Source organism: Ochotona princeps, chromosome 1 (assembly GCF_030435755.1).
Source record: "Ochotona princeps isolate mOchPri1 chromosome 1, mOchPri1.hap1, whole genome shotgun sequence".
In the NCBI taxonomy this organism is placed as follows: Eukaryota; Metazoa; Chordata; class Mammalia; order Lagomorpha; family Ochotonidae; genus Ochotona; species Ochotona princeps.
Genome location: NC_080832.1, coordinates 132,308,644 through 132,322,951, shown reverse-complemented (window position 1 = coordinate 132,322,951; position 14,308 = coordinate 132,308,644). Strand labels below are relative to the sequence as shown.

The following is a 14,308-nucleotide window of genomic DNA, read 5'->3' as shown; positions in this document are numbered from 1 at the left end:
TTTTGGGAGCTGCCTGGTGTCAGTATCGCAGGGCTGCCCACTTCAGCAGAAATGAGGCTGTTGTGGGGTGCGGCTGAAGGATAGTGCCTCACAGAAGTGGACAGGCTTGCTGGGTTAATTGACATAATCTTTGGACCCCAGTGGCTCCTCACACCCTGCCCTTACTGTCTCTTCCTTTAAGAACTGCTATGAGGTGTCAGCTGGGTGGACAGGTGAGCAGTTTACCTCACAGGAATGTGAGGACTCAGGCCCACTGTTGGGAAGTTACAGCAGTTGGCAGGTATGTCAGTTAAATGAGTCTCTGTCCCGGAATGCTTAAAAACCACTGACTTCAAACAAACAAGCATACAAACAAACTAAAAAAACCTAGATTAAATAGACAAACAATAAAAAGTAAAGCTTAGAATCTGACAGGAAAGAGCTAGCATGGATTTACTCATGCCTCACTAGGTGGGACACAAAGATTACTCACGCCTCACCATGGTGTTGAAGATTTCTCTGCACACCCCTCCAGAAACAAAATGTTCTGCACCTTAATTGTCGACAAATGTCTTGTTAGAGTTATAAGCCAGTCTAGATTACCCTAAAATCTGCCAAGTTCAGCAAAATTATACTTCAACACAACAAACGGCTAAATACTAAAATGAAAATAGACACGAGACAGCTGAATAGTACCCTATAGCCATTTTAAGGTGTATAGCAGCTGGTTCTATATATCAACTAAAATTGAAATGTCAATGAGCTAATCATAGGATGTGGTTAAGAACTTGCATTTTTTTTAACATACTGGTTACTCAAAACCATGTCAACTCCATAATGTAAATTGTTGTTGATGTTATGTTAGGGTTCTTAATTGATTGGGATGATATTCTGCCAGCTCTACCTTCAGACCAGAAATGGTCTCCCCAAGAAACTGTCCAAACCATCTGGACAATAAGTAGCTGGACTCTATGCTTGGTATATGTTTGCAAAGAAAGAACCTTGATTGAATTTGAACTGTAATACTGCAACAAGGTGGAGGAATCCACCATGGGGGAAGGGCATGGGTACAGGTTGGGGGATTCCCAGAGCCTATGAAACTGTCACATAATGCAAAATAATTAATAAAATTAAAAAAAAGAAGTTAATGGTACCAGAAGAAAAAAAAACACTGACTTCAGCCAAATAGTACTTAGGAGCTCTCCTGCAGCGCAGTGGGAGCTGCTGTAACCTCCTTGGTGAATAAAGACTTTGCCTTACAACCCCTGTGTCCAGCTTGATCAATCTAGCTCTAGAGAACAAGGCAGTCATTTAGAGGGGGAGCATGGGATGGCCCCAATAACTGCTCACACTGGTGAGTGGAATGAAAGGGACTGGGCTAGGAGAGTGGTACAAGGTCTCAAGAGCTGAGACCCATGAACAAGGGGGACAGAGGGAACAGAGTACCGATGAGCTCTATTCAGGCAGTGGCAGGAGAAACTATGAGCCACAGAAAGGATTCACCTGGACTCGTGGTTTCTGAAATGGGAGGAGGCTGGGAAGCCAGAAGGCCAGCACTCCAGGTGTGTATCCAGGGCTAGGGTTGGGGGCTGGTTTGTGAGCTTTGGGCATAGGCAAAGTGGAAATGCATCTAGAGGGCCACATGGACTGCCTCCTGCACTCTGGAAACAGTCACACTGCTGCTCTGAAGATGGCTCTGTGCTCCCCATGGGCCTCAGGGCCTGAGCAGGTGGTGGAGACCAGTAGGACCCAGGAGGAAATGCTGGTACAGCAGATCTGGCCCTTCTCCCCATGAACTGCAGGAAGGAGGGAAGAGCATTTAAAAAAAAAAATGCATGAGCCAGTGCCACAGGTCAACAGGCTAATCCTCCACTTGCAAGGGCCAGGAACCTATGTGAGTGTTGGTTCATATCCTGGCTTCTGCACTTCCCATTCCACTCCCTGCTTATGCCCTGGGAAATCATGGAGGATGCATCAATTTCTTGGGTCCCTGCACCTGTGTTGGATATCCGGAAGAGGGTCCTGGCTTTATGGCTCGCCATTGCAGCCATTTGAGAAATGAACCAAGATGTGAAAGATTTTTCTGTCTCTCTTTCTGTCTGTAATTCTGCCTTTCAAGTAAAAAGCACGAAATTTTAAAATAAATTGAAAAATACTCAGGACATGGGCAAGCTCCTGCTGGGGATCACCTGTGAGAGGCTGTGGAAGGAGCTGCATCCATCCAGTGCTGGATGCCCTCCAGGGTTTGAAAATTCGTAGTGCTCCAGGCAAGGCAACTGCCCTGTTGGTCATCTGAATGCTACTTAAAATGCATCTGTATCTAAGGGATTCAGAAGGTGGATGCTGCTCCTGGCACCATGTGTCCTCTGAGAGAAAGTTGGCCTCTGAGAGCTTTTGTTTGAGCAATTTCAAGAGCATGTGTCCTCATTGTTCTCCTGAAACCTTTTAATCCGCAGGGGAAAAAATCAATTGACATATAAAGGAATGCCAATTAAGCTCACAGGAGATCTCTCACAGGAAACTCTACAGGCAAGAAGAGAATGGAGTGACATATTTCAAACTCTAAAAGAAAAAAATTGTTGGCCTAAGATAACATATCCAGCAAAGCTTTCTTTTGTCTTTGAAAATGAAATAAAATTCTTCCACAGTCAAGAAAAGTTAAAAGAATTTGCCTCTTCCAAACCTGCCCTACAAATGATACTTCAAGATGATCTCTTCACAGAGAAGAGGAATAGCACCTACCAAAACCAAAGGCAAATGGGAAGATCATCTCAGTAAAATGATAACAGAAGACTAAACCAACGAACAACCCATTCCTAGAAGGACAGGACCAAAGTAACACCGATGTATATTAAACTCTGAATGTAAATGGCTTAAGCTCAATCAAACATCATAGACTAGTAGACTGGATTAAAAACAAAACCCATCTATTTATTGTCTGGAGGAGACACACTTCACCAACAAAAATCAGTGGAAACTGTATCACATGGGTTTTGTTGTTTTTGCTTAGTTTCATCTCTTCAAAACAGTTTCTTCTGATTAAATCATTCAAAATGATGCAGTGGCATCATTTTCTTCAAGAAGGTTCTAGATTTTCATTTCTTCAGCTACACATTAGTCATTTAGTAGCATGTTACTTAACTTCATGGTGTTGTTAATTTCTTTTTTCTCCCAGATGTTGATTTTGTTTTGTGGCTCTTCATTTAAGGGGATGTATAGTAGCTGTGTAATGGAGACTGTCGTATCTAGTAACATGTCATTTAACTTCATGGCATTGTAAATTTCCATTTTTCTTTCTATTGCTGACTTTATATCATGACTTTTCATTTAAGGGGATGTACAGCAGTTGTGTAATGGAGACTGTCATATCTAGTAACATGTCATTTAACTTCATGGGATTGTAAGTTTCTATTTTTCTGTCTATTGTTGATTTTGTATCATGAGTTTTCATTTAAGGGGATGTACACTAGCTGTGAAATGGAGACTAACATCCAGATGTGAGGATGCAGTGTGGTATGCATTTTTCTTCCAGACAAAGATGGACTTACAATGAAACTGTTTGCTATATCTTGACCATAGGATTCTGGACTCTCTGCCACTGTCCATGCCCGCAATGATGGACATATGACTGAGTATGAAGAACTATATGTTAGTAATAATATAGAGGAACTAGGTGGGGTGGGGAGGGAATTGGGGAGGGGATAAGGGAATATTGAACTGTATCATAAAATGATAATAATAATAAAATGTAATTAAAAAAGATTTCAAATACTGAACTTGATGTAAAGCAGAAATAAAAAAACTGCTACAAAATTGAACACAAATCAACAGAACAAAAAAGAAAAAGAAAAACCAGCATGAAAGCATTGAGACAATCCAGGATGAGTTGAGATACTGATGAGAAAAGCTGGCATTCTTCACCATGAAGCCGGGATATTCACAGTGTGCTAAATCCCACTACCTGCTAGTCAATACAAAGGCCTGAAAATTCCAGGAAGCAAGACACTGTTACCCACATGCAGAAGAATGATTGGTGAGTGCATTCTGCTCCGTGAATGTGAGACATAATAGGCAGACTGGAGAGTGTAACAGCTAAACCAGCATGCACAACTGTTTCATAGAAAGTAGACATGTAACAAAAGGGAAACTTAGAGTTGCCCCACTGTCCCAGTAGCCTAGAAAAAGCTAAAATCCTTGCCTTGAAAGCACCTGGATCCTATATGGATGCCAGTTCTAACCCCCATGGCCCCAATTCCCATCCAGCTCCCTGTTGGTGGCCTGGAAAAGCAGTTGATGATGGCCCAAAGCCTTGGGACCCAGCAACCACGTGCAAGACGCAGAAGAGGTTCCTGGCACCTGGCTTCGGATCAGCTCAGCTCAGGTCATTGTGGCCACTTGAGGAGTGAATCAATGGGTGAAAAATCTTCCTCTCTGTCTCTCCTCCTCTGTCTATATCTGACATTCCAATGAAAATAAATTTTAAAAAAGAAAGAAACACAGACTTGACAGGAATAGCTCCTTCGAAACGATTAACTTAGAGACTTGGAAAAGATATCTGAACTTTAACCTAGAAGCAATAAGAATGCTGCATGTTTGCCCAATATTGTAGCCTAGTGGTTAAAGTCCTCATCTTGTGCACACTGGGATCCCATATGAATGCCAGTTCCAATCCTGGAGGCCCTGTTTCCCATCCAGCTACCTGCTTGTGGCCTGGGAAAGCAGTCGAGGATGGCCCAAAGTCTTCTGACCCTGCACCCACGTGGGGGATCTGAAGAGGCTCCTGAATGGCTGGTTAGGATGGGCAGAGCTCCAGCTGTTGTGGTTGCTTCGGTGGTGAATCAATGGATGCAAGATCTTCCTCTCTGTCTCTCCTCTCTGTAAATCTGACTTTCCATTAAAAAAAAGACAAAAAAAAAAAAAGTAAAAGGAAAAGAATGACTAAACTACATGGAGCAGTCTGTTCCTGGGGAACATCAAGAAAGCAGTATAAACTCAAGAAGGAAGCAAATATATGAGATGAGAATATATTATTTTTGGAGTTTTAACAGCTGCCATTTCCTAAAATTTGAGGATAATTTTAAATCTACAGAATGAAAATCCTCAATAAATTCCCAGTTCATCTCTCTCTCTCTCTCTTTCTCCCTCCAATTCTCTCACACACAGTCACACACCATACAGAAAAACAAAGTCACATATTATTAAAATTACCTAAAGTCAACAATGACAAACTTTAATAAGGGCAAGCATTTGGCAAAAGAGTTAAAATTCTATGTGCAATAGTAGAATGGGCTCTGATCCTGGTACTTGGATACAACAATTTCAAGGCTTTTGAGTAAAAAGTTCATTAGTAGGATACATGACCATGTTAAATTTCATTTCTAGTTTTTAAATTAAGTTCCAAATTTTTCGAAACTAACTAAACTAATGGATATTTCCATCAATAGTATGGAAAGATTGCTTCTTAACAAAATCTTCACCAGCATATGTTATTACTATCTATACTGTTTTTCAAAGTGTATTTACAAATTGAGAAAGTCAGACACACAACTTGGGGAATGCACCAGTAGATGGAAGATCTTTCTGTCTCTCCTCTCTGTGGATCTGTCTTTCCAATATGGGTGAATAAATCTTAAACAAAAGAGGATACAAACATACATAGTCCCATCTAGTCACACTGATTACATGGGGAGTGGGTTTGACTCTTTCTGGAAATATAGCCAGTTGGGCAGTTATGGTTACCATGGAACCTAACCAAAAACAAACAACTCATTAGACAGGGCAACTGCTCAGTGGGGGGAGCTGCAGACTGAAGCCAACTGCAACATTCAAAACTGTAATTCATATCACATAGGAGTATCTGATATTTTCAACAAAATTTTGGGTTTTGCATATTCTGATGCTCACTTTGAGAGGGTCTGAAGAGTGAAAGATGACTTTATTTCAACTTCTCTAAGATTAGTGCATACTCAAAGATGTCATTGAGTGTAAACAATGAGACCTGTAGAGCAAGGGTCATAACTTTGATGCTGTACACACAACTATACACACATGACCTACATGAATAAGAGGGACTGAGTATGATATTGAATATATTTTTTTACATGCTGTCTACCCATTGTGATTACTCGACTCCCAAAAATGCCATTAGAAATTAGGCAATGGTACTCATTCCATGATCTATTTCTTTTCTGTATAAGAATTCAGGGTTTATGTGCAGGTCAAGTGGGCAGATTTTCTCCACATGATACTTGATAAGCCATCAGAGTTGAGTCACACCAACACCCATAAACAGGAGAAATGTTTCTGTAATAGGAGTGCTAATGTTTTCAGAAATATTTAACCTTTATTTTCTGAACTTATAGGTATGTCTGTTCTCAATACGTAGCACGTATCCTTCAGAATATGTGTAAGTTAGAGAAATGAATGAAACACATACTATTCATCGAATGATTATTGTTCCATACTCCATCAACCACAGATTTGTGTAAGGGGGAGTCACCACCTGGGAGCGTTTTGGATGGCAAGATCCTGGTCTAAGAGGAAGAAGATCCATCTGGCAAGTTGCAGTGCTACACCCGTGACTCCAGTATGTGCAGGCCCTATGATGTTGGTAAGGAGGCAGGATGCTCAAGAACAGATAAATCAGGGCAACGGGAGGGGGAGCAGATCTGTAGCCACTAAGTTGATCAACAGTTCTCATAGAAACTCAATGACAGCAATATATGTATAAGATGCTGTTTTCAAGATAAACTGTAGTACTGTTATCAAGAAGGAATAAATACATTTTTTAAGATTAAGGTGATAAAAAAACTGCAGAACCATTAATGGAGTAAATCTGTTCAGCAAAAATACATTCAGAGAAATGAAGATCAGGAACCAACTCTGTGCTAAGAGCTTAGTAGGTATGTGATTGAATACTAAAACACCTCTACAATTAAGCACACTTGTACTGATGATAGCAGGCCAAATAAAAAGGAATGTGTGCACTTGGTCATCAAGTTCAAGTGAACTACATAGCCCAACCCTGAATTACTTCACTTTCCCTCAAATATGAGCAATTGCTTCCCAAAGGCTAAATTTGATACCTTGAGGGAATGACAAATAGGGGCCATTCCTCTAAGAACAGCACACGGCCCCTCAGTACAGAGTCACCACATTTGATTTGGGACAGCTGTGGGTGAGGCTGTGAGCACTGCAGGTGTGTACAGAATGTGATCTTAACCTTCCCAGCAAACTGAACACCTGCCCGCATGTTCTACTGCTTCTCCTCAGCAACCCCATTTCTCCTCCTGTTAACTTACTCTTTCAAATTAAATAGGAGTGATTAGTACAAAATGTGTACTCCATGTCTTTCCCATACACCATTTCTCCCAAGGAAAAGGAAGCTAATCTTGGATATCAGACTTTATTAACTGACTTCATCTTCTGTTTGGGCAAGGTTCCCACTTTTCAATATTCTGTCAACATCTTCAGCAATGTCACATCAGAGATACTCAATCCTACTGATGTCTACCACATACACAATTGTAACAACTTCTCTTATCTGTAGCAATTTGCATGGTTCAGCTACTGACAGAGCAAGTCCCATGGTGGGTGGTGGACAGGGAGGGGGCAGTAATGCCTGAAGCAAAAAAGCCACTTAGTTTGCTCCTTTTAGAATAGACACAGTTAAGCCATGATACAACGTGTTTTCTTATAATTTCCTTCTCAGAGTTGCAGCTGCTTCAACAAGATGTGCCTGAGCCATGCGAGGTTGTGGAGATTGAAACCTGCAGCCAGGCATCAGGAGAGAGTGATTCCAGATCAGAATCAGTCTATTCTTCAAGCACATCCAGCAATTCTAATGAAGAAGGTAAGGCAGATGGAAATGGAGTGTCTGAACCTACCCAGGATATTCAGTTAAGCTGAGACTGCCACCCCCTAATTACCTCACATTTCCTTCAGTGACACAAAAGTACTTCAGGAAAGAGTAAGGCTGAGGCTTTGGGGTGGGACAAACAGACAATGTGTTCCCAAGAAAGAGCACAGTCCTTCAGCACAGCATTGTCCCATGTGAGCCCTGGGAGAGGTGGCTGCATTGGCTGAGAGTGCCAAAAGTTGCACGGAAACTTGGCTGGAATTTTCCCATGCAGACTGGCACACACTCACGTTCATAGATCTCTACAGGCCCCATCAGCTCAGACCAAAATGACTATTTCTCCTTTCTTTATGCTGTTCTTTTCATGACACTTCTCATGCCATGTGCCTCTTTGCCTTTCTGTAGACTCCTTACATGGGTACATCTTATATCATCCCCCTTGCAAACAGACAATCAGGCCTAACCTGTTACTGACTAATCCCTTGAATACCTTACACACACTCACAGCACACCTATCTTAACTAGCCCTGGGACTAGACTAAACTAAAGAAAATGCTTGCAATTTGAGAGAATTAAGTTTCTTAAGTAGCCTTTCTCTTATGTCGCCACATTCACAATATCTGCAGCTTTTCAGAGAAGCATGATTTGAGAGCTCATGTGTACTTCCTATGACACTCTGTCTACTCTCTCAGACAGGAGCAAAGCTAGGAGCCATGCCTGTATTTGCTCAGTTGTGCTGCACATTACACAGTGCACACACACACACGCACACACAACACTACCTTTTACTAACACCAGAAAAATATACCAAGTGTGTTCAAGATGACAGAATCATCTCTAGCAGATATGCCATGCCCCTATTGTCACATACAAGCCTTACCAATTCCATGTCATATAGGACGTATCATTTGAAGACACAAGTGAAGAGTCACATTTGTGCACACATCTATCACACACATTCCATGGGCAGGGATACTCTGAGTGCCCCAGAAACACTACGCCTTTATGCAAACGTAATCACGTTTTCTAATGGTTGAAATTTTCCTTGTTAGGAATGCATCAAAACCAGAAGGAAGATCTCGGTGTTAGACCCTCTGACAGGCCTTTACCCCAGGATGTGGAACAGAAGAGCTCCACCACCTGGAATGACATGTGTTTTCATGTGCACTTAGCCAATGAGCCCTGCTCAGATGCATTACATATGAGAAAGGAGCAGGCCATGAAAATATATTACATGTATGTTAAAAGGCAAAGAGAGGCCAACACTGTACATAACACACAGGAAGGCTTGTTACCCCCCAAGAAGAGGGCAAGAGTGCAAGAACTGAGCTGCACTGGGAAAGTCCATTCGGAAGCCAGCTGTTCTTCTGTGCTTACAGAAGACATGATCATCGACAGTGAGGCCAGCTGTGACACTGTAGATGAAGACGATTTCGAGGGTGAGGGTCCAGCAGAGCTTCTAGCCCTGGAGGAGAGGCCCAGAATGAAGACACCTGAGTGGCTGTTGTGGCCAGAGAGTGGCTTTAAATGCATGGCCTGCTGCCGAGTGTTCCCCGAGTGTTCCCCAGCCTAGACATCCTTGAGGAACACATAAAGAATGGAGTCAAAGAGGGCTTCAGTTGCCGCATTTTTCATCTGGCCTTTGCCTGGATGAAATCAAAAGAATCGTAAACAAGAAGGTGGCAAAGAAAAGGAGAATGCAGAAAAATCAGGCAGAAAAATCAGGTGGAGTACACCTATGTATGGAAGGCAGAAATGTTTGTACATAAGAAAACATCAAGCAAATATGCAAAGTGCTTTCAGCCCATGAGAAAGAGGACTGGCAGTCTCACAGCTGCATCCACTCCAAGCAGCTGGAAGACCTGCTTTTGATTGCACAAACCCATCACCTAGTGATCCACAGGACCATGGAACCTTGGCAAATGGCATCTGCAATCCCCTACAGAGAGAAAGAAAAGTAGGCAGACCCTAACAGGAAGACCATATGCCCTCCCAACAGCAACAAACACCCTGATGTTACCACCAGCCCAGGTGAGAGGAAACTCATTCCCTGGAAATACAGACCGCTGTCATCTGCAATTAAAACAGGTGAGAGTTCACAGATAGGAAAGCATCCCCAAAGACTCAGCAGTCATGGTTTGAGACAAGTGGGATCAGTAGGATATCTGGTTGACAACACTAGGGCCAGTGTCCTGTCCAGGTCCTGTCAGGGAGTTGGAGCAAAGGCTATTTAGCAGCTCTTTCTTAGATGATGCAATCATTGGAGTAGTCACACCTCCTTTAGCAGTAGTCCTTGGCTCACTTCTGTAAGGAGCAAGACAGGCCAGAGGGATCTCTGACCCCGAGGAAGTGTGCATGTGTACACCAAGGCTGGGCCAGCCACTTTCCTGAAGGTAAGGCCTCAGGCTCTCTTCTCAGATGTTCATACCCAGGAGGAGCTGAATAAGAAACTATGTCCCCTTCAATACCCAGCACAAGTAGCATTATTTGTCCCTTGGAGAAACTTTCCATGACATAAGCTAAGATTGTGGAATGAAGCTTCTTTCCTCAGTGTGGGCAGGGGTCAGAGGACAGAGAGGCAGAGGGGTTCTTTGCCAGGCAGATTTGTTCATGATTTTTATCCTGGGGGCGAAGGCACATGTATTCATCCTCACAACGCTTATAGACACTTCTTGTTACAGAATGAAGTATTCTGTCATGAAACAGCAGCGAAGACACTTGGAATGCAAACACCACTGCAAAGAGTTTGCAAAACAAGCTTTTTACTGCAACATATGCGTATTTGGTTAGCTGGTTGTCAAACAAAGGGCTTTTGATCCATATTCTGAATGCTGTTGATAGAATGGGCAAAAAAGAGTCTTGAATTTCTTGATCAGGCTAGGGATTCTGAAAGAAGCTAAGTCCTAGTCACTGCAATAACTTTGACTGCCTTCCTCAGAGAACTGATAGTCTTCTTTGTTTTGGTTTTCTTGTAGTGCCATGGGCTCACTGGCCTGCTTCGAAGGTGACTGTTACTACCTAAGACAACCTTCTTCATAGCCCTGACAGCATCAAGTCAGAATTGGTCTCCAGAAAGAAGCAAAATATCCTTCTCAACAGCTCCCCAATTCGTTGGTGAAACTGTGGTGCCAACAGGAAGGAGAATATCCAGGCATTAGAAGCCCCTAGGTACTCTGCAAATACATCTTCCTGAGGTATCTGCCTGCAAACCCCTCAGGAGGCCATGGCAAAACTGATAACATCTTGGAGACTGTCTTGTGGAGACAGACCAGGACACATAGGACATAGATGAAGATCATGGGAAGTGAACTTTGCATTTGCAGAATCCTGGTAACAGCTCAGCAGGAATTTGGAATGGAGATCACTCAACTGACTGAACATCTAGAATATTCTTGTTTATCTTCCCATTGAGCTCTCTACCTTAAGACCATTTCATTTCATGTGCGTTTGAACACCTGGTGCATAAGCTCATGCCCCATACCAGATACTGCTCTCTGTCCTCACCTTCACTACCTCTCCTTCTCCACTCACCCACAGGCACATCACTATGTGCTTGATGTAGAAAGCAAAATCATATAGGACCTGAAGGATGCAAACTGTAACATCCAATCACTGAGTTCCATTTACTCTCTGAGTGTTCTTCAGCAACAATTTGATACAGGTTTGTGCATCCTTTTTAGCACAGACATTATCTTACACTCCTCCTAATATTCTTATCTGTACATTATCTGGTAGGGGGCCAAGATTTATTATCAGAAGAGGGTAATGAGAAGCTGTATGGATGAAACCAAAAACAACTGGCAGCTAGCCCTTGGCTCTCCTGAGCAATGCACACACAGGGGAACAAGTGCTGCTTCTGCACTCGCAATGGAAGGATGGAAGACATCATCAACCATTCAAGACACTCAAATCTATGTCTCTCTCTCCTTTCTGTAAACTGTTCTTTTCATGACACTTCTCATGCCCTGTGCCTCTTTGCCTTTCTGTAGACTCCTTACATGGGTACATCTTATATCATCCCCCTTGCAAACAGACAATCAGGCCTAACCTGTTACTGACTAATCCCTTGAGTACCTTACACACACTCACAGCACACCTATCTTAACTAGCCCTGGGACTAGACTAAACTAAAGAAAATGCTTGCAATTTGAGAGAATTAAGTTTCTTAGGTAGCCTTTCTCTTATGTCGCCACATTCACAATATCTGCAGCTTTTCAGAGCAGCATGATTTGAAAGCTCATGTGTACTTCCTATGACACTCTGTCTACTCTCTCAGACAGGAGAAAAGCTAGGAGCCATGCCTGTACTTGCTCAGTTGTGCTGCACATTACACAGTGTGCGCATACACACAGACACACACACACACACACTACCTTTTACTATCACCAGAAAAATATACCGAGTGTATACAAGATGACAGAATCATCTCTATCAGATACCATGCCCCTATTGTCACATACAAGCCCTACCAATTCCATCTCATATAGGATGTATCTATTGAAGACACAAGTGAAGTACCACATTTGTGATTATCAGAAGAGCGAAATCAGATGCTATATGGGTTAAACCAGAAGCAACTAGAAACTACTCCTTGGCTCTCCTGAGCAATGCACATGTAGGTGAAGAGGTGCTGCTCTGCAGTCACAGTAGATGGAACTCAAATCTAAGTCTAAGCATGGGTCCCTCCAACCATTTTCCATTTCAAGCTCAGACACCTACAAGTGTAAAAGCTAAAATTTTTTGGAAAATCTCATTGCATATTTCATTTGTTCGCTATTCCTTCTTATTTCACTCTTCGTGTTCACACAGAAAATGTGTCACTCCTCACCTGCAGAAAGCTATAGGATGGACTAGAAATGGGAATAACTCAGCTTTCAGGTGATGTTTTAGCTTTTACCCTTTTAAACTTAGTAAAACTTGAGACTGGCAGGTGGGCATCTGTGGTGACACATATGTTTGGCTATCTTGAATTGATTGATCATGTGTTCCTTCCTTTCTTCCTCAGAATTGTGTGTATGAGAAGAGTAAATGAACCTGTGTGTGTGTGAACTCATCGGAGATGAGAGGTGGACTGCTGCAGCTTTTGTCTGCCTACTGGCTTCCCCCTCTTCTTGCATACAAATATCTCCATTGCAGCTCTGTACGTGGGCAAGTGAGCCATCCAAAGAGTGAGGTCTGTTCTCCACTTGGCTTCTGGAACTGACCTAGGGGTAAACATCTGTCTGTGTCAGACCAATCCAAGCTGTACAGTGACATTCAGAAAAAACATACTACATCTATAAAAGCCAAAAAACACAGAACAAGCAATCCTGACCTAGGCTGTGGGCATTTGCTTTGGGTTACATTTAGTCTGTGACTGAGTTTCATGGTTCTCTGCTGCTGAACTTGCGTCAACCCTCTTTTCTGATTTGCCTGCATATGATAACTGCTGCTGCATTTTGCTACGCATCCTACCAAACATCTATGTTTGACCAATTTCTACTACATCTTTAACACAAAGATGAGAGAGAGATTTTGCTGGTTTTTCCTAACTCATCATCTGCCACTTCAATTGAATTTAAACAATTCTCTGCCCTTGCAGTTTCTCCAATTACTCTTCTTTGAAATATCTCATTGTTTTGTTACTTGTATTTACTTCACTTTCAATAAACTGCCATGTTCTCTCCATTATCCTGAGTCCTTTACTGTTGTTACTTACCCACATTAGCTTTAATATGGTGATTTCTTCCATTTTAATCACTGAAAGCCTATATTCTACAAAGTACAGTAAAGCAAATTCCTTAGATATTATGTTAAAGCAGTGAGGGTTTTCTTGAGCTTAGAGGACATGGTATGGCCTTGATTGATTAAGGATGTAAGTGTGAAGATATTTCAACATCTAAATAAAAAGATTTGGTTTCAATAGAGCAGAGCTGGGTTTAAATTGCTTTAAGAAAAATGGGCACAGGAAATGGGCAGACACTTCACAAAAGAACAAACCCAAATGACAAATAAACATATGAAAAAATGCTCAAGTTCCCTGGCAATAAGGGAAATCCAAATTAAAACATCAATGAGATATCACCTAACGCCAGTAAGGGTGGCCCACATGAAAAACACCAACAACACTTGCTGGCGAGGTTGCGGGGGAAAAAGGAACCCTACTCCACTGCTGGTGGGGCTGCAGATTGGTACAGCCTCTATGGCAATCAGTATGGAGAATATTCAAACAATTCAAAATCGACATACCATATGACCCAGCCATAGCACTCCTAGGAATATATCCAGAACACTTGTTTTATGAGAAACCAACATGCACTCCTATGTTCATAGCAGCACAATCAGTAATTGCAAAAACATGGAAACAACCAAAATGCCCATCAGCAGAGGATTGGATAAGAAAGCTATGGTTCATCTACTCCATGGAATACTACTCAGCTATTAAAAAAAACAAAATGCAGTTCCTTGTGGCCAAATGGGCCAAACTGGAAA

General features: G+C 42.2%; 1 protein-coding gene across 1 annotated transcript; it reads left to right on the top strand.

Annotated features, from left to right (window-relative positions):
- Nucleotides 1-7,645: 7,645 nt before the first annotated feature.
- Nucleotides 7,646-9,410, top strand: LOC131481440 (protein FAM170A-like). The gene is made up of 2 exons (XM_058670415.1): nucleotides 7,646-7,831; nucleotides 8,890-9,410. The coding sequence occupies exon 2, from the start codon at nucleotides 8,892-8,894 to the stop codon at nucleotides 9,408-9,410; it is 519 nt and encodes a 172-aa protein (XP_058526398.1). The 5' UTR covers nucleotides 7,646-7,831; nucleotides 8,890-8,891.
- Nucleotides 9,411-14,308: the final 4,898 nt, after the last annotated feature.